At 44.4% G+C, this 22785-nt stretch overlaps 1 protein-coding gene across 1 annotated transcript in view; it reads right to left on the bottom strand.

The window, feature by feature from the left end:
* Positions 1-903: 903 nt before the first annotated feature.
* The window catches only part of pitpnc1a (phosphatidylinositol transfer protein cytoplasmic 1a), a 120987-nt gene continuing 99105 nt past the window's right edge, over positions 904-22785 (bottom strand). Inside the window, exons 6-9 of the mRNA XM_071395843.1 lie at positions 19224-19322; positions 12200-12355; positions 7028-7091; positions 904-2508 (exon numbers count right to left, since the gene is read on the bottom strand). Coding sequence (XP_071251944.1) covers positions 2192-2508; positions 7028-7091; positions 12200-12355; positions 19224-19322 — 636 coding nt within the window. The 3' untranslated portion in view covers positions 904-2191. The remainder of the gene's footprint in view (positions 2509-7027; positions 7092-12199; positions 12356-19223; positions 19323-22785) is intronic.

The raw sequence follows: 22785 nt of genomic DNA, 5'->3' as shown, positions 1-22785 counted from the left end.
TATTGCGACTCGAGCTGCTTCCCCAATCCAGCTGTTCCATTCTCTGTGTAGCCTGCTGCTACAGGTAACTGACGAAATAAAATAAACACCAACATAAAGTATCTTAATAGGGCGTTGGGCCCCACGAGCCAGAACAGCTTCACTGCGCCTTGGCATAGATTCTACAAGTGTCTGGAACTTCCGTTTCTTTTAGTTTGACAGTTACATGTAGAACGAACGGAGAGGTATCACTCGAGTCTCAACAAAATGGAATATAACATTGCGGAAGTTAGAAATAACACAATTTAATGTGTACAACATGCAAAGACTTGCATCACTATACTTAGAGCTTTGCATTTATAAAAGTGTTTTTGGCGCCTTTGTTCATGTTGTAAACAATGTAGGTTTGGTTGTAAAAAAGTGTCTGGACCCTTCCACAACATGCTATTTACATAAACAATGTAGGTTTGATTGTAAAAAAGTGTCTGGACCCTTCCACAACATGCTATTTACATAAACAATGTAGGTTTGGTTGTAAAAAAGTGTCTGGACCCTTCCACAACATGCTATTTACATAAACAATGTAGGTTTGGTTGTAAAAAAGTGTCTGGACCCTTCCACAACATGCTATTTACATAAACAATGTAGGTTTGGTTGTAAAAAAGTGTCTGGACCCTTCCACAACATGCTATTTATATAAACAACGTAGGTTTGGTTGTAAAAAAGCTATAGCAAGGACCCTACCCCAACGTACAATAAGCATCCAGTGACTGCAAGTGACAAGTTGCAGACTAGTAGGCCAGACCCTACTAACCTAACCCATTTGTCATTTCAGTTTAATAAACTCAACAAAAAACTGATTAACTACAGATATCATAATTCCCCCATTTATTGTCATTTCGTTTATATGAATGACACCAGATGTTTGAGCAATATTTAATTTATTGATTTGATATAAAACACAACAACAACATGATTGCAAATTCATGACTTAAATCATCCCTAAAAGCCAAATCCCAACATTGATCAGACATGTTTTGTCCTGCCGTAGTCTGTAACAAACAAAGGAAAAGCTCCATACCGTATAGAAGACTGCCATTTCAAAGGTACATTTTCTCCCCAGTTTAAAAGACAAGCAGAGGCTGGATATTCAAACCATGCATTTATATATGTCTTAAAGGACACCATGGTCAACAAAACTATACCAACAGAATTCAGAAAGAGAACGCCTCCACTTCAGAGCTCTACACAGACCTCTTTTTCTCTCTCCAATACAGAGATTACAGCAATTCCATAGCATTGAAAGACATCAATGAATTCAGCATTTTTACAATAGATAACTCTTAAATATACATATTTACAAAACAAAACACAGGATAAAATAACACTCTCCTGAAATCCACCGTTTTACTCTAACTGTTCACAGCGATCTACAACAAACCATGAATAACAACCAACACATAGTTACATCTGCAATTACATGGCGTCAATTTCCAACCAATAAGAGGGCTTGACTGCAATGAGAAAGAAGGAGGAAATGAGTTTGATCATCCCACACATTTATATCCATATGCAGAAAGATTGACTGTGCTGATTCAAGAGTCTATTTATCAGATCTCTGTGTATCTAGGTAACAAACCCTGAGATACAATATCAACTGAGATGAAAGAGGACTGAGACACTGAAGAGAAGCACAAAGTATTCAGAGGAATGTGAACTAAATTAAATCAGATATAATTGACCTCCACATGAGCTTTCTGGCTGGTAGATGGTGCTGGTTGCTGTGTTTTGATGGGACCAATGGAGAGGTTCAAGAGGTTTTTAAAAGACACTCAGTGTGTGTGTGTGTGTGTGTGTGTGTGTGTGTGTGTGTGTGTGTGTGTGTGTGTGTGTGTGTGTGTGTGTGTGTGTGTGTGTGTTTGCGCGTACATGTATTTGGTGTGTGCCTTGAGACTCCTCTCCATGTGTTGCCTGGTGATCAGACTGACTATCTCTCTGCAAAGGCAGACCAAGACACAGTTAGTTGGTGACAGTGGTTGGCTTCAGGGTGATACCAGCAACTGTCTGTGGAGAGGCGTTTACCACACCACCAAGTTACAGGAGGTCTGTGAACAACACTCCCTTTTACATAAGTTGTCTAGGGGAAAAAATAGATGTACATAGCCACCCCCTGAATGTAGATAGGTGTATACCACACCTATGGGTTCCCCTCTCATTCAGGCTGGGGGCTAGGGGTTGAGCCCCAGGAGAAGATGCTAGCCAGCCTGAAGCCTGAGTCCCTGCGATTGGGGTCGGGGAGGGTCAAGGTCTCTGGGGCTGACTTCTTCCTGGGTCGGTCCTTGGGCACGGAGAGGTACTCTGGAGGCTCCGTGGAGAGGGGGGTGGAGGGGGCGCTGGAGGGCCCGTTGCGGGCCACCGAGGCCAGGGGGGTCTCGGTGATGGAGATGGATGGGGGGAAGGGTCCGATCTTACGGTTGGTGGCCTCCTGGGTGGCCCGCTCGTACTCTCTCACCTCGTCCATGGTCATTTCTTCAGGAGGGGAGAGAGAGGGATATATATTCAATCCCATGACATCTACTATATGTCTTAGCATTGTAGTGTAATAACACAATTACATTATACAGTAAATACGTATCTGATTTAAAAGAGCTTACATTTCAAAGGCTCTTGGAGATGAATACAAGCAATACATGAAAAGATGTTCCCTGCTCTGAACACAAATCTGCATTCATCATCAGTTGTGTGTTCCAAAGGAGATACAGTAACACAGTCATCATCCTTGCTCACAAGTGTCTGTGTGTGTCTGTGCTTGTGTGTGTGTGTCTGTGCTTGTGTGTGTGTGTGTGTGTGTGTGTGTGTGTGTGTGTGTGTGTGTGTGTGTGTGTGTGTGTGTGTGTGTGTGTGTGTGTGTGTGTGTGTGTGTGTGTGTGTGTGTGTGCGTGTGTGCGTGTGTGTGTGTCAAATCAAATCAAATTCATAACATGCTTTGTAAACAACATGTGTAGACTAACAGTGAAATGCTAACAGTGACTTGCTCACCTGTGTGTGTGTGTGTGCTTTGGTGTGTGTGTGTGTGCTTGTGCGCTTGTGTATGTGTGTGTGTGTGTGTGTGTGTGTGTGTGTGTGTGTGTGTGTGTGTGTGTGTGTGTGTGTGTGTGTGTGTGTGTGTGTGTGTGTGTGTTTGGGTCTGTACACGTGTTCTGTGCTGTTCCGGTAGGACAAACAAAGCATTAAGTTTGATGCAGTCAATGACAATGCATGAACGTTTGAATGTGTTTGAATGGATGACATGAAATGAGTCAGAGAGGAAGAGGGAGATGAGTCACCAGCAGACAGAGAAACAGTGAAGGAAGAGTGAAGACATACGGCTGGCTGTCTCAAGGCTCTCTACCACGTCCAGTGATGGCGGTGGGTGGCAGGTGAGTTTATGATGTGGTATGCTGTGCTTGTTGGACATGGCCAACTCTAATGTTGTTTTTCTCATTCATGTGTTTCTCGTACTCCTGCACATCATCCCAAGTTATATCTGTGGAGATGTTCCAGACCACCACCACGCCACCTGTTAGCTAGCTGGGACACTTGGTGCAGGAGGAGCAAGGCCTTGTGGGAAGGGTCGGCAAGAGGTCAGGTGGTCACAACCATAAAGAGCTGGGGAAGTTGGCGTAGTCTGCGGGTAGTTAACCATTAGTGACAAACGCTTGAAGGGCCAAAAAGCAGTGATAACATGGTCAAAGTAGCCAGAACAACATTAAATTCAGGTGAAACTGCCCAGTATTGTCTGATTCTACATGTAGAGTGCTGCCTTTCCATTGCAGAGCTATGTTACAGGGAAGTGACTGTGCAATGAGAGTAAAAACCAACAAACAGGGCCGGCAATTTTCCAATTGTTTTGTTTCCGAACAGAACCACCATTTTTTTGTTCTGCTCCAGTTTTCTGACCAGCATGATAAAGTTAGAAACCCGTTCAAACAAGGTTTTTCTGTTCCCTAAACTGTTTCATTCCCCTGAGAGCCAGTTTCTATAGTGAATTAAGTATCGTCCTGGAATAAAATGCACTTTCAATTGAAACCAGCCCCTTGGTGATATAGAGTAAGTCATGGGCAGGTATGGATATACAGTGGGGAGAACAAGTATTTGATACACTGCCGATTTTGCAGGTTTTCCTACTTACAAAGCATGTAGAGGTCTGTAATTTTTTATCATAGGTACACTTAAACTGTGAGAGACGGAATCTAAAACAAAAATCCAGAAAATCACATTGTATGATTTTTAAGTAATTAATTAGCATTTTATTGCATGACATAAGTATTTGATCACCTACCAACCAGTAAGAATTCCGGCTCTCACAGACCTGTTAGTTTTTCTTTAAGAAGCCCTCCTGTTCTCCACTCATTACCTGTATTAACTCCACCTGTTTGAACTCATTACCTGTATAAAAGACACCTGTCCACACACTCAATCAAACAGACTCCAACCTCTCCACAATGGCCAAGACCAGAGAGCTGTGTAAGGACATCAGGGATAAAATTGTAGACCTGCACAAGGCTGGGATGGGCTACAGGACAATAGGCAAGCAGCTTGGTGAGAAGGCAACAACTGTTGGCGCAAATATTAGAAAATGGAAGAAGTTCAAGATGACGGTCAATCACCCTCGGTCTGGGACTCCATGCAAGATCTCACCTCGTAGGGCATCAATGATCATGAGGAAGGTGAGGGATCAGCCCAGAACTACACGGCAGGACCTGGTCAATGACCTGAAGAGAGCTGGGACCACAGTCTCAAAGAAAACCATTAGTAACACACCATGCCGTCATGGATTAAAATCCTGCAGCGCACGCAAGGTCCCCCTGCTCAAGCCAGCGCATGTCCAGGCCCGTCTGAAGTTTGCCAATGACCATCTGGATGATCCAGAGGAGGAATGGGAGAAGGTCATGTGGTCTGATCAGACAAAAATAGAGCTTTTTGGTCTAAACTCCACTCGCCGTGTTTGGAGGAAGAAGAAGGATGAGTACAACCCCAAGAACACCATCCCAACCGTGAAGCATGGAGGTGGAAACATCATTCTTTGGGGATGCTTTTCTGCAAAGGGGACAGGACGACTGCACCGTATTGAGGGGAGGATGGATGGGGCCATGTATCGCGAGATCTTGGCCAACAACCTCCTTCCCTCAGTAAGAGCATTGAAGATGGGTCGTGGCTGGTTCTTCCAGCATGACAACGACCCGAAACACACAGCCAGGGCAACTAAGGAGTGGCTCCGTAAGAAGCATCTCAAGGTCCTGGAGTGGCCTAGCCAGTCTCCAGACCTGAACCCAATAGAGAATCTTTGGAGGGAGCTGAAAGTCCGTATTGCCCAGCGACAGCCCCGAAACCTGAAGGATCTGGAGAAGGTCTGTATGGAGGAGTGGGCCAAAATCCCTGCTGCAGTGTGTGCAAACCTGGTCAAGAACTACAGGAAACGTATGATCTCTGTAATTGCACACAAAGGTTTCTGTACCAAATATTAAGTTCTGCTTTTCTGATGTATCAAATACTTATGTCATGCAATAAAATGCAAATTATTTACTTAAAAATCATACAATGTGATTTTCTGGATTTTTGTTTTAGATTCCGTCTCTCACAGTTGAAGTGTACCTATGATAAAAATTACAGACCTCTACATGCTTTGTAAGTAGGAAAACTTGCAAAATCGGCAGTGTATCAAATACTTGTTCTCCCCACTGTATGTTAAAGGTCCAATGCAGCCATTTTTATCTCAATATCAAATCATTTTGGGGTAACGATTAAGTACCTTACTGTGATTGATTTAAATTAAAATGGTAAAATAGAAACAAAAATGTATCTTAGCAAAGATTCTCTTGCAGTGGATACATCTCAAGTGGGAGTTTCTCTGATGAAGGTCAGTGAGAAAGCGTATTGGTTGTGAGAAATGGGCTTTATATATATTTTTTTATTAACCTTTATTTAACTAGGCAAGCCAGTTAAGAACAAATTCATATTTACATTGACGGGGACTGGGGCCTGGGATTAAAAATAACATTTATAAATACATTGAATCATTATTGTTATTATTAAGAATGTTTATGTTCCTTCTCCATGACAATCGTGATGCGTCAGCTTTTCAAAAAAAACGTACAGAGTTAAGTACATAATTCTAAATGTACGAAAGAGTGGTCTGGCCTATCAATTGTCTTTTTTCCTAAAAAAAGGCTGCTAACAAATGTAACAGCAGGGAGAGAAGTGTAGTTTCAGTCAGATGTGTATTCAAATACTGTTCGAAATGATTTGAAATAGTGAAGCTGTGGTTGATTGAGCTTGCCTGTTGCATTGGAACCAATAAAAAATGTATTGGAAATACAAACCCCACCCACCTGGCCCTCCAGGCAGGTTAAAGCAAACGCTTAAGGTATTTTAAATACTGTAGTATTGAACTCAAGTCTTGTTGCAGTGTACCTTGTGTTTGACCATCCTGGCCACACAGATCCATGTTATAAGCCTTTTGCTCATGTTGAAACAGTGAAGCAAATCAATGAAACAGTGAAGACACGTTTAGACAATACATTCTCAGACTAAAAACATCATACAAAATAATGGTTATTAACACAAATCAATGCTTGTATAGATGCGTTAGTGATATTTTGAGATAGCTTTCAGGAAACAGACAAATGAACACAAACTCAAATATACAGATAATAGATAGTAGCAGTGCTTGGTGCCGTGGCCTAGGTCCTACATTAGGCAGAGCGAAGATCATGGTCACATAGAAGTAGATAGTAGTTATGTGCCAGAGGCTGGTCTAGCAGGTAACTGGGCCACTGCAGCACATACATGCCACCACTCAGTGTGTGGGTAAGAATCCTGGCCCCAGCACTAGTCTGCATCTCCCTCCCTCTCCATCTCCTTACTCAATAAAATACAATACTATGAAATATATATATTTTTAAATGTAATAATAATAATGTATATATATACACACAGTATAAACAAGCTAGCTCACATCTGAGTGTACATGTGAACTAACTGGGACAGAGACAAGACGCAAACTCACCAATCCACTCATCCACCCAGGCAAAGGCTTGTCTGTGTCCTAGGAGCAGGACGTCACGGATAACCTGAGGATGGAGAGAGAAGGATAAGGAAGGTAAAGAGGGAGAGTGAGAAATAAATAAATAAATAAAGAAAGGGAGGGAGGGAGAGAGAAAAGTGAGGGAGAGAGAAAGAGAGAGCAAGAAAAAAAGAAGGGTGGACAGGAAAGGAGGTTAGAAGACTTAGTGAGAGGACAGGTGTGTCAGAGAGGAAAGGAAGCTAGAAGACTTAGTGAGAGGACAGGTGAGTCAGAGAGGGAAGGAAGCCAGAAGACTTAGTGAGAGGACAGGTGAGTCAGAGAGGAAAGGATGTTAGAAGACTTAGTGAGAGGACAGGTGAGTCAGAGAGGAAAGGAAGCTAGAAGACTTAGTGAGAGGACAGGTGAGTCAGAGAGGAAGGAAGCTAGAAGACTTAGTGAGAGGACAGGTGGTGTCAGAGAGGAAAGGAAGCTAGAAGACTTAGTGAGAGGACAGGTGAGTCAGAGAGGAAAGGAAGCTAGAAGACTTAGTGAGAGGACAGGTGAGTCAGAGAGGAAAGGAAGTTAGAAGACTTAGTGAGAGGACAGGTGAGTCAGAGAGAAAATGAAGTTAGAAGACTTAGTGAGAGGACAGGTGAGTCAGAGAGGGAAGGAAGCTAGAAGACTTAGTGAGAGGACAGGTGAGTCAGAGAGAAAAGGAAGTTAGAAGTCTTAGTGAGAGGACAGGTGGGTCAGAGAGGAAAGGAAGCTAGAAGACTTAGTGAGAGGACAGGTGAGTCAGAGAGGAAAGGTGAGTCAGAGAGGACAGGTGAGTCAGAGAGGACAGGATGTTAGAAGACTTAGTGAGAGGACAGGTGAGTCAGAGAGGAAAGGAAGCTAGAAGACTTAGTGAGAGGACAGGTGAGTCAGAGAGGGAAGGAAGCTAGAAGACTTAGTGAGAGGACAGGTGAGTCAGAGAGGAAAGGAAGTTAGAAGACTTAGTGAGAGGACAGGTGAGTCAGAGAGGAAAGGAAGCTAGAAGACTTAGTGAGAGGACAGGTGAGTCAGAGAGGGAAGGAAGCTAGAAGACTTAGTGAGAGGACAGGTGAGTCAGAGAGGAAAGGTGAGTCAGAGAGGACAGGTGAGTCAGAGAGGACAGGATGTTAGAAGACTTAGTGAGAGGACAGGTGAGTCAGAGAGGAAAGGAAGCTAGAAGACTTAGTGAGAGGACAGGTGAGTCAGAGAGGAAGGAAGCTAGAAGACTTAGTGAGAGGACAGGTGGTGTCAGAGAGGAAAGGAAGCTAGAAGACTTAGTGAGAGGACAGGTGAGTCAGAGAGGAAAGGAAGCTAGAAGACTTAGTGAGAGGACAGGTGAGTCAGAGAGGAAAGGAAGTTAGAAGACTTAGTGAGAGGACAGGTGAGTCAGAGAGAAAATGAAGTTAGAAGACTTAGTGAGAGGACAGGTGAGTCAGAGAGGGAAGGAAGCTAGAAGACTTAGTGAGAGGACAGGTGAGTCAGAGAGAAAAGGAAGTTAGAAGTCTTAGTGAGAGGACAGGTGGGTCAGAGAGGAAAGGAAGCTAGAAGACTTAGTGAGAGGACAGGTGAGTCAGAGAGGAAAGGTGAGTCAGAGAGGACAGGTGAGTCAGAGAGGACAGGATGTTAGAAGACTTAGTGAGAGGACAGGTGAGTCAGAGAGGAAAGGAAGCTAGAAGACTTAGTGAGAGGACAGGTGAGTCAGAGAGGGAAGGAAGCTAGAAGACTTAGTGAGAGGACAGGTGAGTCAGAGAGGAAAGGAAGTTAGAAGACTTAGTGAGAGGACAGGTGAGTCAGAGAGGAAAGGAAGCTAGAAGACTTAGTGAGAGGACAGGTGAGTCAGAGAGGGAAGGAAGCTAGAAGACTTAGTGAGAGGACAGGTGAGTCAGAGAGGAAAGGTGAGTCAGAGAGGACAGGTGAGTCAGAGAGGACAGGATGTTAGAAGACTTAGTGAGAGGACAGGTGAGTCAGAGAGGAAAGGAAGCTAGAAGACTTAGTGAGAGGACAGGTGAGTCAGAGAGGACAGGAAGTTAGAAGACTTAGTGAGAGGACAGGTGAGTCAGAGAGGAAAGGAAGCTAGAAGACTTAGTGAGAGGACAGGTGAGTCAGAGAGGAAGGAAGCTAGAAGACTTAGTGAGAGGACAGGTGTGTCAGAGAGGAAAGGAAGCTAGAAGACTTAGTGAGAGGACAGGTGAGTCAGAGAGGAAAGGAAGTTAGAAGACTTAGTGAGAGGACAGGTGAGTCAGAGAGAAAAGGAAGTTAGAAGACTTAGTGAGAGGACAGGTGAGTCAGAGAGGGAAGGAAGCTAGAAGACTTAGTGATAGGACAGGTGAGTCAGAGAGGAAAGGAAGTTAGAAGACTTAGTGAGAGGAGAGGTGAGTCAGAGAGGAAAGGAAGCTAGAAGACTTAGTGAGAGGACAGGTCAGTCAGAGAGGGAAGGAAGCTAGAAGACTTAGTGAGAGGACAGGTGTGTCAGAGAGAAAAGGTGAGTCAGAGAGGACAGGTGAGTCAGAGAGGACAGGATGTTAGAAGACTTAGTGAGAGGACAGGTGAGTCAGAGAGGAAAGGAAGCTAGAAGACTTAGTGAGAGGACATGTGAGTCAGAGAGGACAGGTGAGTCAGAGAGGACAGGAAGTTAGAAGACTTAGTGAGAGGACAGGTGAGTCAGAGAGGAAAGGAAGCTAGAAGACTTAGTGAGAGGACAGGTGAGTCAGAGAGGAAGGAAGCTAGAAGACTTAGTGAGAGGACAGGTGAGTCAGAGAGGAAAGGAAGCTAGAAGACTTAGTGAGAGGACAGGTAGTGTCAGAGAGGAAAGGAAGCTAGAAGACTTAGTGAGAGGACAGGTGAGTCAGAGAGGAAAGGAAGCTAGAAGACTTAGTGAGAGGACAGGTGAGTCAGAGAGGAAAGGAAGTTAGAAGACTTAGTGAGAGGACAGGTGAGTCAGAGAGAAAAGGAAGTTAGAAGACTTAGTGAGAGGACAGGTGAGTCAGAGAGGAAAGGAAGTTAGAAGACTTAGTGAGAGGACAGGTAAGTCAGAGAGGAAAGGAAGCTAGAAGACTTAGTGAGAGGACAGGTGAGTCAGAGAGGGAAGGAAGCTAGAAGACTTAGTGAGAGGACAGGTGAATCAGAGAGGAAAGGTGAGTCAGAGAGGACAGATGAGTCAGAGAGGACAGGATGTTAGAAGACTTAGTGAGAGGACAGGTGAGTCAGAGAGGAACGGAAGCTAGAAGACTTAGTGAGAGGACAGGTGAGTCAGAGAGGGAAGGAAGCTAGAAGACTTAGTGAGAGGACAGGTGGGTCAGAGAGGAAAGGAAGTTAGAAGACTTAGTGAGAGGACAGGTGAGTCAGAGAGGAAAGGAAGCTAGAAGACTTAGTGAGAGGACAGGTGAGTCAGAGAGGAAGGAAGCTAGAAGACTTAGTGAGAGGACAGGTGAGTCAGAGAGGAAAGGAAGCTAGAAGACTTAGTGAGAGGACAGGTGGTGTCAGAGAGGAAAGGAAGCTAGAAGACTTAGTGAGAGGACAGGTGAGTCAGAGAGGAAAGGAAGCTAGAAGACTTAGTGAGAGGACAGGTGAGTCAGAGAGGGAAGGAAGCTAGAAGACTTAGTGAGAGGACAGGTGTATCAGAGAGGAAAGGTGAGTCAGAGAGGACAGGTGAGTCAGAGAGGACAGGATGTTAGAAGACTTAGTGAGAGGACAGGTGAGTCAGAGAGGAACGGAAGCTAGAAGACTTAGTGAGAGGACAGGTGAGTCAGAGAGGGAAGGAAGCTAGAAGACTTAGTGAGAGGACAGGTGAGTCAGAGAGGAAAGGAAGTTAGAAGACTTAGTGAGAGGACAGGTGAGTCAGAGAGGAAAGGAAGCTAGAAGACTTAGTGAGAGGACAGGTGAGTCAGAGAGGGAAGGAAGCTAGAAGACTTAGTGAGAGGACAGGTGAGTCAGAGAGGAAAGGTGAGTCAGAGAGGACAGGTGAGTCAGAGAGAAAAGGAAGCTAGAAGACTTAGTGAGAGGACAGGTGAGTCAGAGAGAAAAGGAAGCTAGAAGACTTAGTGAGAGGACAGGTGGGTCAGAGAGGACAGGTGGGTCAGAGAGAAAAGGAAGCTAGAAGACTTAGTGAGAGGACAGGTGAGTCAGAGAGGAAAGGAAGCTAGAAGACTTAGTGAGAGGACAGGTGAGTCAGAGAGGAAGGAAGCTAGAAGACTTAGTGAGAGGACAGGTGAGTCAGAGAGGAAAGGAAGCTAGAAGACTTAGTGAGAGGACAGGTGAGTCAGAGAGGAAAGGAAGTTAGAAGACTTAGTGAGAGGACAGGTGAGTCAGAGAGAAAAGGAAGTTAGAAGACTTAGTGAGAGGACAGGTGAGTCAGAGAGGACAGGTGAGTCAGAGAGAAAAGGAAGCTAGAAGACTTAGTGAGAGGACAGGTGAGTCAGAGAGAAAATGAAGCTAGCAGACTTAGTGAGAGGACAGGTATGTCAGAGAGGACAGGTGAGTCAGAGAGAAAAGGAAGCTAGAAGACTTAGTGAGAGGACAGGTGGGTCAGAGAGGAAAGGAAGCTAGAAGACTTAGTGAGAGGACAGGTGAGTCAGAGAGGGAAGGAAGCTAGAAGACTTAGTGAGAGGACAGGTGTCTCAGAGAGGACAGGTGAGTCAGAGAGGACAGGTGAGTCAGAGAGGACAGGATGTTAGAAGACTTAGTGAGAGGACAGGTGAGTCAGAGAGGAAAGGAAGTTAGAAGGCTTAGTGAGAGGACAGGTGAGTCAGAGAGGAAAGGAAGCTAGAAGACTTAGTGAGAATACAGGTGAGTCAGAGAGGATGAACTTTAAGAGTTGTTCTCTGTCTTTCTTCCACTCCTCCACCAGTTAATGTTAGCCATGTGTGTCCCTGTATGAGTAATGGTGTGTGTGTGTGATGTTAGGGAAAGAGACCCTCAAGCAAGGAGAGGGACAGCTCAGAGGGGGAACAGGGGTGGAGGGGGCTAAATTGAATTGAAGGGAGAGGAAATGGATGTGTGTGTGTGTGTGTGTGTGTGTGTGTGTGTGTGTGTGTGTGTGTGTGTGTGTGTGTGTGTGTGTGTGTGTGTGTGTGTGTGTGTGTGTGTGTGTGTGTGTGTGTGTGTGTGAATACAGAAATGGTGGGTGGACATAACTGGACTGACCTTGTGTACAAACTGCTCCACCCGTGTCTGAAGACCCCACACCTCGAACTTGACTGTCACCAGTTTGTAGGAGCACATGATGGGTTCCTGGTTGTCGATCCAGCCCTCCTGCAGAACACCCCGGTCTGTCTTCTCTGATTTAAAGTACCGCAAGTCCTACAGGGAACCATGGAAACACAGTATGAACAGTATTAAAGCTACAGTCCGGGATTGGTACATCCAATGTTGGACTTCTTTTGACATAGTGACATTGAAGAATATAACTTTCACATAGCTCATGAGCATAGTGCCACTGTCTCACCTCCTTGTTATGTCTCTACACAGGAATGCAATTTAATTCCTGACCCAATGAGTTTTGCAGTAAACATCCTGACAAGTATGAATGAACCATGTTTTCTTTGTCCAGCAGTCCAGCAGAATGGATGGTCGGTACCAGGTGGGTACAAGTCAAATGGAGAGCCCAGCCTGGAGCAGCCCGCTGGGGGGGTTTCTCGTTACAAACAGTACCCATTACGCATGAATTAATCACACTTCCCTGGGGACTCATTATACTGTAATGCTCATTAGCAAGGTCAGGTGTCTCAGTGTTGGGATGGTGAGAAGGGATGCATCGCACGCACACGCGCACACACACACACACACACACACACACACACACACACACACACACACACACACACACACACACACACACACGCTGTGCACAGGAGGAGAAACCTGGAGGCACTTTACGTGATTGCAGATGAGACGCGTTATACAGTTTGGTTAGGTTGAGTCAAATTCTTTATTATAAGAATGAACACTGAACAAAACTAACAAAATAACAAAACGGACCGTGACGCTGTACAAATGAGTGCTGAACAGGCAACTACACATAGACAAGAACCCACAAAACCAAAAGGGAAAATGGCAACCTAAATATGATCCCCAATCAGATACAATGATAAACAGCTGCCTCTGATTGGGAACCAATTCAGGTCACCATAGACTTACATGTACCTAGACTTACCAATACCCCGAGACATACAAAAAACCCTAGACAATACAAAACAAGCATACCCACCCTCGTCACACCCTGACCTAACCAAAATAATACAGAAAACATAGATAACTAAGGTCAGGGCGTGACAAGTAAGGACTAGATGGTATACAGTTACGAACAGAATTGACTTAATGTAGCAGTTTAGGAGAATTTACGCAGCAGGATAGGTTAATTAACCTAGCAGGTTAGGAGAACCAGCAGGATACGATAATTAACCTAGCAGGTTAGGAGAACTTACGGAGCAGGGTAGGATAATAACCTAGCAGGTTAGGAGAACTTACGGAGCAGGGTAGGATAATAACCTAGCAGGTTAGGAGAACTTACGGAGCAGGATAGGATAATAACCTAGCAGGTTAGGAGAACTTACGGAGCAGGGTAGGATAATAACCTAGCAGGTTAGGAGAACTTACGCAGCAGGGTAGGATAATAACCTAGCAGGTTAGGAGAACTTACGGAGCAGGGTAGGATAATAACCTAGCAGGTTAGGAGAACTTACGGAGCAGGGTAGGATAATAACCTAGCAGGTTAGGAGAACTTACGCAGCAGGATATGATAATTAACCTAGCAGGTTAGGAGAACGTACGCAGCAGGATACGATAATTAACCTAGCAGGTTAGGAGAACTTACGGAGCAGGATATGATAATAACCTAGCAGGTTAGGTAGAACTTACGGAGCAGGGTAGTAACCTAGCAGATTAGGAGAACATATACAGCAGGATACGATAATTAACCTAGCAGGTTAGGAGAACTTACGGAGCAGGGTAGGATAATAACCTAGCAGGTTAGGAGAACTTACGCAGCAGGATACGATAATTAACCTAGCAGGTTAGGAGAACTTACGCAGCAGGATAGGACAATTAACCTAGCAGGTTAGGAGAATTTACGCAGCAGGATACGATAATTAACCTAGCAGGTTAGGAGAACTTACGCAGCAGGATACAATAATTAACCTAGCAGGTTAGGAGAACTTACGCAGCAGGATACGATAATTAACCTAGCAGGTTAGGAGAACTTACGCAGCAGGATACGATAATTAACCTAGCAGGTTAGGAGAACTTACGCAGCAGGATATGATAATTAACCTAGCAGGTTAGGAGAACTTACGCAGCAGGATACAATAATTAATCCAGATATGTTAGGAGAACTTACGGAGCAGGATAGGACAATTAACCTAGCCGGTTAGGAGAATTTATGGAGCAGGATAGGATAATAACATAGCAGGTTAGGAGAATTTACACAGCAGGATAGGACAATTAACCTAGCAGGTTAGGAGCATTAGGTTAAGGTTAGGACAATGGTTAGGTTTAGGGTTAGTTGAAATGCTACAATTCTACCCCAAACCACCAACAAATTTAGATTTTGATTTATGCGTCACTTTCGTCAGTAACTGCATACCGTCTAGCCACAACCTAGAACCGAGAGTATTTTTTTTATATGGGCAGGAAAAACTTCTGTGCTTTGAGCACATTACCAAGTTATACAGTTGAAGTCGGAAGTTTACATACACTTAGGTTGGAGTAATTAAAACTCGTTTTTCAACCACTCCACAAATTTCTTGTTAACAATCTATAGTTTTGGCAAGTCGGTTAGGACATCTACTTTGTGCATGACACAATTCATTTTTCCAACAATTGTTTACAGACAGATTATTTCACTTATAATTCACTGTATCACAATTCCAGTGGGTCAGAAGTTTATGAACACTAAGTTGACTGTGCCTTTAAACAGCTTGGAAAATTCCAGAAAATTATGTCATGGCTTTAAAAGCTTCTGATAGGCTAATTGACATAATTTGAGTCAATTGGGGGTGTACCTGTGAATGTATTTAAAGGCCTACCTTCAAACTCAGTGCCTCTTTGCTTGACATCATGGGAAAATCAAAAAAAATCAGCAAAGACCTCAGAAAAAAGTTGTAGACCTCCACAAGTCTGGTTCATCCTTGGGAGCAATTTCCAAATGCATGAAGGTACCACATTCATCTGAACAAACAATAGTACGCAAGTATAAACACAATGGGACCACGCAGCCGCCATACCGCTCAGGAAGGAGACGCGTTCTGTCTCCTAGAGATGAACGCACTTTGGTGCCAAAAGTGCAAATCAATCCCAGAACAACAGCAAAGGACCTTGTGAAGATGCTGGAGGAAACAGGTACAAAAGTATCTATATACACAGTACAACAAGTCCTATATCGACATAACCTGAAAGGCCGCTCAGCAAGGGAGAAGCCACTGCTCCAAAACCACCATAAAAAAGCCAAACTACGGTTTGCAACTGCACATGGGTACAAAGATAGTACTTTTTGGAGAAATGTCCTCTGGTCTGATGAAACAAAAAAAGAACTGTTTGGCCATAATGACCATCGTTATGTTTGGAGGAAAAAGGGGGAGGCTTGCAAGCCGAAGAACACCATCCAAACCGTGAAGCATGGCAGTGGCAGCATCATGTTGTGGGGGTGCTTTGCTGCAGGAGGGACTGATGCACTTCACAAAATAGATGTCATCATGAGAAAGGAAAGTTATATGGATATATTGAAGCAACATCTCAAGACATCAGTCAGGAAATTAAAGCTTGGTCGCAAATGTGTCTTCCAAATGGACAATGACCCCAAGTATACTTCGAAAGTTGTGGCAAAATGGCTCAAGGACAACAAAGTCAAGGTATTGGAGTGGCCATCACAAAGCCCTGACCTCAATCCAATAGAAAATTTGTGAGCAGAACTGAAAAAGCGTGTGCGGGCAAGGAGGCCTACAAACCTGACTCAGTTACACCAGCTCTGTCTGGAGGAATGGGCCATAATTCACCCAACTTATTGTGGGAAGCTTGTGGAAGGCTACCTGAAACATTTGACCCAAGTTAAACAATTTAAAGGCAATGCTACCAAATACTAATTGAGTGTATGTAAACTAAAGACCCACTGTGAATGTGATGAAATAAATCAAATCTGAAATAAATCACTCTACTATTATTCTTACATTTCACATTCTTAAAATAAATTGATGATCCTAACTTACCTAAGACAGGGAATTTTTATTAGGATTAAATGTCAGCAATTGTGAAAAACTGAGTTTAAATGTATTTGGCTAAGGTGTATGTAAACTTCCGACTTCAACTGGATATCATTGTTCTGGTATAATGTGAATTTGGGTTGCAAAATTCCATCAACTTTCCCAAAATTCCCAGGTTTCTGTAAATCCTGGTTGGAATATTCCAATTTATTTGTTTATTCCCTCCCGATTCCAGGAATATTCCAACCAGGATTTCTGGAAAATTTGGGGAAATTTACCAGAATTTTTCAGCCCTAGCTTAATGTAATAGTATGACCATCTGTCACAATCATCTCTTTGTACATACATTTGAACAATGCCAGGTGACACGCTACTGCAGTTTGCAACACATACAGTAAGACTAAGTCTATGCTCTCCTGAACACAGCAGGTATCAGGGATCTAAAAATGGCTCGGATCAAATAAAATATACTTAAATAGGCTGGTTGACATATTGTATTCCAGGAAAAAGCATCTGGTGTCTAGGGCATCAATTCCTGTCCTCTGGTCAAACATAAAAGACAGATCCATTGCTGTCCCCCTGACTCTAATAAGACATGGTATAATCCCCCTCCACCACACACATACACACACACACACGTATGGAGAGGCAGATAGCCAGTTGGTGATCAGAGGAGTGAGAAGCTGTAAGAGGCTGTTTGAGGAAGATAACACCATGTATTCCTCCATCCCTCCACCCCCTTCCCTCCATCCACCCCTACATCAACCCTCCCTGAGGCTTGTGAAGAGCGAAGAATGGAACGTGAAGGAGAGCAGGGATACAGCGGTGAACATGGTTAATGGCAGCCATGACCAGCTAGAGGTATCTCTCTCTGATGAAACCAGCAGCTAGCTGACCCTCAGGGCTAAGAGGGGAGATATGACCAGCTAGAGGCTTCTCTCTCTGATGAAACTAGAAACTAGCTGACCCTCAGGGCTGAGAGGGGAGATATGACCAGCTAGAGGCCTCTCTCTCTGATGAAACTAGAAACTAGCTGACCCTCAGGGCTGAGAGGGGAGATATGACCAGCTAGAGGCCTCTCTCTCTGATGAAACCAGCAGCTAGCTGACCCTCAGGGCTGAGAGGGGAGATATGACCAGCTAGAGGTCTCTCTCTCTGATGAAACTAGCAGCTAGCTGACCCTCAGGGCTGAGAGGGGAGATATGACCAGCTAGAGGTCTCTCTCTCTGATGAAACCAGCAGCTAGCTGACCCTCATGGCTGGGAGGGGAGATATGACCAGCTAGAGGTCTCTCTCTCTCTGATGAAACTAGCAGCTAGCTGACCCTCAGGGCTGGGAGGGGAGATATGACCAGCTAGAGGTCTCTCTCTCTGATGAAACTAGCAGCTAGCTGACCCTCAGGGCTGAGAGGGGAGATATGACCAGCTAGAGGTCTCTATCTCTGATGAAACTAGCAGCTAGCTGACCCTCAGGGCTGAGAGGGGAGATATGACCAGCTAGAGGTCTCTCTCTCTGATGAAACTAGCAGCTAGCTGACCCTCAGGGCTCAGAGGGGAGATATGACCAGCTAGAGGCCTCTCTCTCTGATGAAACTAGCAGCTAGCTGACCCTCAGGGCTGAGAGGGGAGATATGACCAGCTAGAGGCCTCTCTCTCTGATGAAACTAGCCGCTAGCTGACCCTCAGGGCTGAGAGGGGAGATATGACCAGCTAGAGGTCTCTCTCTCTGATGAAACTAGCAGCTAGCTGACCCACAGGGCTGAGAGGGGAGATATGACCAGCTAGAGGCCTCTCTCTCTGATGAAACTAGCAGCTAGCTGACCCTCAGGGCTGAGAGGGGAGATATGACCAGCTAGAGGTCTCTCTCTCTGATGAAACTAGCCGCTAGCTGACCCTCAGGGCTGAGAGGGGAGATATGACCAGCTAGAGGTCTCTCTCTCTGATGAAACTAGCAGCTAGCTGACCCTCAGGGCTAAGAGGGGAGATATGACCAGCTAGAGGCCTCTCTCTCTGATGAAACTAGCAGCTAGCTGACCCTCGGGGCTGAGAGGGGAGATATGACCAGCTAGAGGTCTCTCTCTCTGATGAAACTAGCAGCTAGCTGACCCTCAGGGCTGAGAGGGGAGATATGACCAGCTAGAGGTCTCTCTCTCTCTGATGAAACTAGCAGCTAGCTGACCCTCAGGGGTGAGAGGGGAGATATGACCAGCTAGAGGTCTCTCTCTCTGATGAAACTAGCAGCTAGCTGACCCTCAGGGCTAAGAGGGGAGATATGACCAGCTAGAGGTCTCTCTCTCTGATGAAACTAGCAGCTAGCTGACCCTCAGGGCTGAGAGGGGAGATATGACCAGCTAGAGGTCTCTATCTCTGATGAAACTAGCAGCTAGCTGACCCTCAGGGCTGAGAGGAGAAATGAGCAAATGAGATATGAGATTTGTATAGGGGATTTGTATACACTCTTAGAAAAAAGGGTTCCAAACGGGTTCTTCGGCTGTCCCCATAAAATAACCCTTTTTGGTTCTAGGTAGAACCCTTTTTGGTTCCAGGTAGAAGGGTTCAACCTGGAACCAAAAAAGGGTTCTTCAAAGGGTTCTCCTATGGGGTCAGCCAAAGAACCCTTTTAGGTTCTAGATAGTGCAGTTTTTCTAAGACCGTATTCACTTAGATATTATGTTATCACCCTCTTACACTTTTTCTGACTTTGTGAAATGACCAGGTTGCTAGCACCCAGAGTTCACCCCCCCACTCCTTCCAAAAAGTACACTTCCACACTTTCTAACATGGGTTTAACAATGGTGGAAACTCACGCCAGCCAATGCTTAGACCAATCATATGGTTTTAAATCCATGCCGGTGAGTGTACAAGTACACACTTGTACTGGAAAACGATGGAGAATTGTGACTGTCGAAGTCCACTGCTGCTGAAACAGTGACTTGGGATTCCTAACCCTTGACTTCTAACCTTTGACCTCCTCACCTCAGACTCCTTGTAGTAGCGCTCTGGGATCTCGTCGTAGGCGATATCCACTAAGCACACCTCTATCTCCTCCTCCCCTTTGGGCTCGCTGTCAAAGATCTGAGGGGGAAAAAGATGGGCATGTCATTTTAGAGAGAGAGAGAACATAATCAACTGTTCTCCAAGTCTCAGATGTAGGGACACCCATGATGAGGACGTTGTATTTCAGCAACACCTTATCTATGTAGATATCAATGATCTTAGGAGTGAAGCTTAATGAACGGTCATTCCCACAGCAGCCACTAGGTGGAGCTCTGATGTTTGGGTAAGTTGAGTGAGCGAGCATTGCATGATACTGATCGGCCAGAGCTGCCAATCATAAAGAGAATCACATTGTTTGAAGGGGGAAAGCGAGGCTTTTAACGGTTATGAATGCTTTACTCCTTTGCACATTAAAGCCATTAGACCTCGTCAGGTGACAGGTGCTTTCGCCCGGAGGATACATTTAGCTCATTTAGCAGGGAGAAAGAAACAGGAGAGACAGAGACAGAGCTGGTGCAGTAATAACCTCCTTGAAATAGTTGAATAATCGAGACAAAAATCCATCCATTACTGACATCAATGTGTATTCATCTACCAACCTTTGCATGATAAGTAGACTGGGAGGATGAAAAACTGAACTGAGTGATGATGTCTTTGAGAGTAGAGGAAGTAAGCCTTGGGAAATTGAGGCATTGATGGGATGAATTTAAAATTCAGCAAATACATACTTTAGTCTCAGGAATGAAGTCAGGGTCGTGTTCATTTTGCACCAAACACAAGAAAATCAGCTGAAACAGGGAGGGATTACCTGGAAATGTCCAATAAGAAACTTTGATTTTCTTTTGTCTATAGCAAAACGTTTTATACTGCTTTCCGTTATGTCCTAATGAACACGACCCAGGACAGACAGGATCATTTTTATTATATGACATCATGTAAATGTTGTGGAATGGTAATGTGAATGTGTCCCCCACCAGGAAATGAGGTTCAGTGGTGAGAGGAAAAAGAAGCAACAGTCCCTGTTTAAAGGACTGGATCAGACATGCAGACAGACACACACAATATCTCCCTATATCTTATTTCCTTTCTATCTTGCTCCCCCTTCTCTCCTTTCTCTGGTTGTCTGAATATCAGTCCTTCATACTGTAGGGAATTCAAATCTATAGCCAAGGAGCTGTAGGCAATCATCCCTTTCTCCCTGACACACCAACTCTCACAAAAAGAAGATGCAGCAGGTGAACGCGGATGAAAACACCTGTTGTCTGCATCTCAAATGGCACCCTATTACCTATGCAGTGCAGGGCTCTGGTCAAAAGTAGTGCACTACATAGGGAATAGATTGTCATTTGAGATGCAGATATGTAACAGAGTAAGACCTTGGTGTACTATGGATGTCCTTGACATGTCCTTCAAACCAGAAGGGGGATTAGTTATGAGTAAACCCATTGTGTAACATGAAGCAATAGGCATCCGATAGCAAGCCCAACCAAGATAATACATTATTGAAACTCTCCTATCACAAAGGTATACAATATAAACTCTCCTATCACAGAGGTATACGATATAAACTCTCCTAACACAGAGGTATACGATATAAACTCTCCTATCACAGAGGTATACGATATAAACTCTCCTATCACAGAGGTATACGATATAAACTCTCCTAACACAGAGGTATACGATATAAACTCTCCTATCACAGAGGTATACGATATAAACTCTCCTATCACAGAGGTATACGATATAAACTCTCCTAACACAGAGGTATACAAAATAAACTCTCCTATCACAGAGGTATACGATATAAACTCTCCTATCACAGAGGTATACGATATAAACTCTCCTATCACAAAGGTATACGATATAAACTCTCCTAACACAGAGGTATACAATATAAACTCTCCTAACACAGAGGTATATGATATAAACTCTCCTAACACAGAGGTATACGATATAAACTCTCCTAACACAGAGGTATACGATATAAACTCTCCTAACACAGAGGTATACGATATAAACTCTCCTATCACAGAGGTATACGATATAAACTCTCCTATCACAAAGGTATACGATATAAACTCTCCTGACACAGAGGTATACGATATAAACTCTCCTAACACAGAGGTATACGATATAAACTCTCCTATCACAGAAGTATACGATATAAACTCTCTTAACACAGAGGTATACGATATAAACTCTCCTATCACAGAGGTATACGATATAAACTCTCCTAACACAGAGGTATACGATATAAACTCTCCTATCACAGAGGTATTCAAGATAAAAAGAAAAAGAGAATTGAAAGGGAGGATGTATGTAGAGAGATCACCACCACACACAGCCTTTACCCTACAGTTATCTTTTTTTTTTTTTTTTTTTACCTTTATTTAACTAGGAAAGTCAGCTAAGAACGAATTCTTATTTACAATGACAGCCTAGGAACAGTGGGTTAACTGCCTTGTTTAGGGGCAGAATGACAGAGTTTCACCTTGTCAGCTCAGGGATTCGATCTAGCAACCTTTCGGTTACTGGCCCAATGCTGTAACCACTAGGATACCTGCCGCCCCAATGGATAAATCCATATCCAACTTGATTTGATATGCTCCACATTGAAAGGCTGGAGAAAGAACCACTTCTACTTGACTCGGAGGCCTGGGCCCATATTCATAAAGCCTCTCAGACTTGGAGTGCTGATCTAGGATCAATTTGGACTTTTATGAATTAGATCACATGGACAAGGGGGACCTGATCCTAGATCAGCACTCCTACTAAAGATGTTTTATGAATATGGGCCCTGAAGCCCACAGACTGATTTGTAATCCCACTGATCTTAGTGAGGGAGAGGCTAGCCAATGAAATAAATGTGCATTCTGATGAGTTGGCTGGGGCAATTAGCAGGCCATCATGAATATATTAGACCAGTGTTCTTATTCATCCCAGCATCCCCCTGTTCTGACTCCACCCACTCGTTTAGAAGTGAGACAGAAAAAGATGAGACTGAATGTTGTATGTGGCATTCAAGTGCACACACCATGACCACTCACAGACACACACCATGACCACTCACAGACACACACTATGACCACTCACAGACACACACCATGACCCCTCACAGACACACACCATGACCACTCACAGACACACACCATTACCACTCACAGACACACACCATGTCCAGTCACAGACACATACCATGTCCAGTCACAGACACACACCATGCCCACTCACAGACACACACCATGACCATGCACAGACACACACCACTCACAGACACACACCATGACCACTCACAGTCACACACCATGACCACTCAGTCACACACCATGACCACTCACAGACACACACCATAACCACTCACAGACACACACCATGACCACTCACAGACACACACCATGACCACTCACAGACACACACCATGACCACTCACAGTCACACACCATGACCATGCACAGACACACACCATGACCATGCACAGACACACACCATGACCACTCACAGCCACTCACCATGACCACTCACAGACACACACCATGACCAC

This window comes from Salvelinus alpinus, chromosome 1 (genome assembly GCF_045679555.1).
Source record: "Salvelinus alpinus chromosome 1, SLU_Salpinus.1, whole genome shotgun sequence".
In the NCBI taxonomy this organism is placed as follows: domain Eukaryota; kingdom Metazoa; phylum Chordata; class Actinopteri; order Salmoniformes; family Salmonidae; genus Salvelinus; species Salvelinus alpinus.
This window is presented reverse-complemented; position numbering and strand designations above follow the sequence as displayed.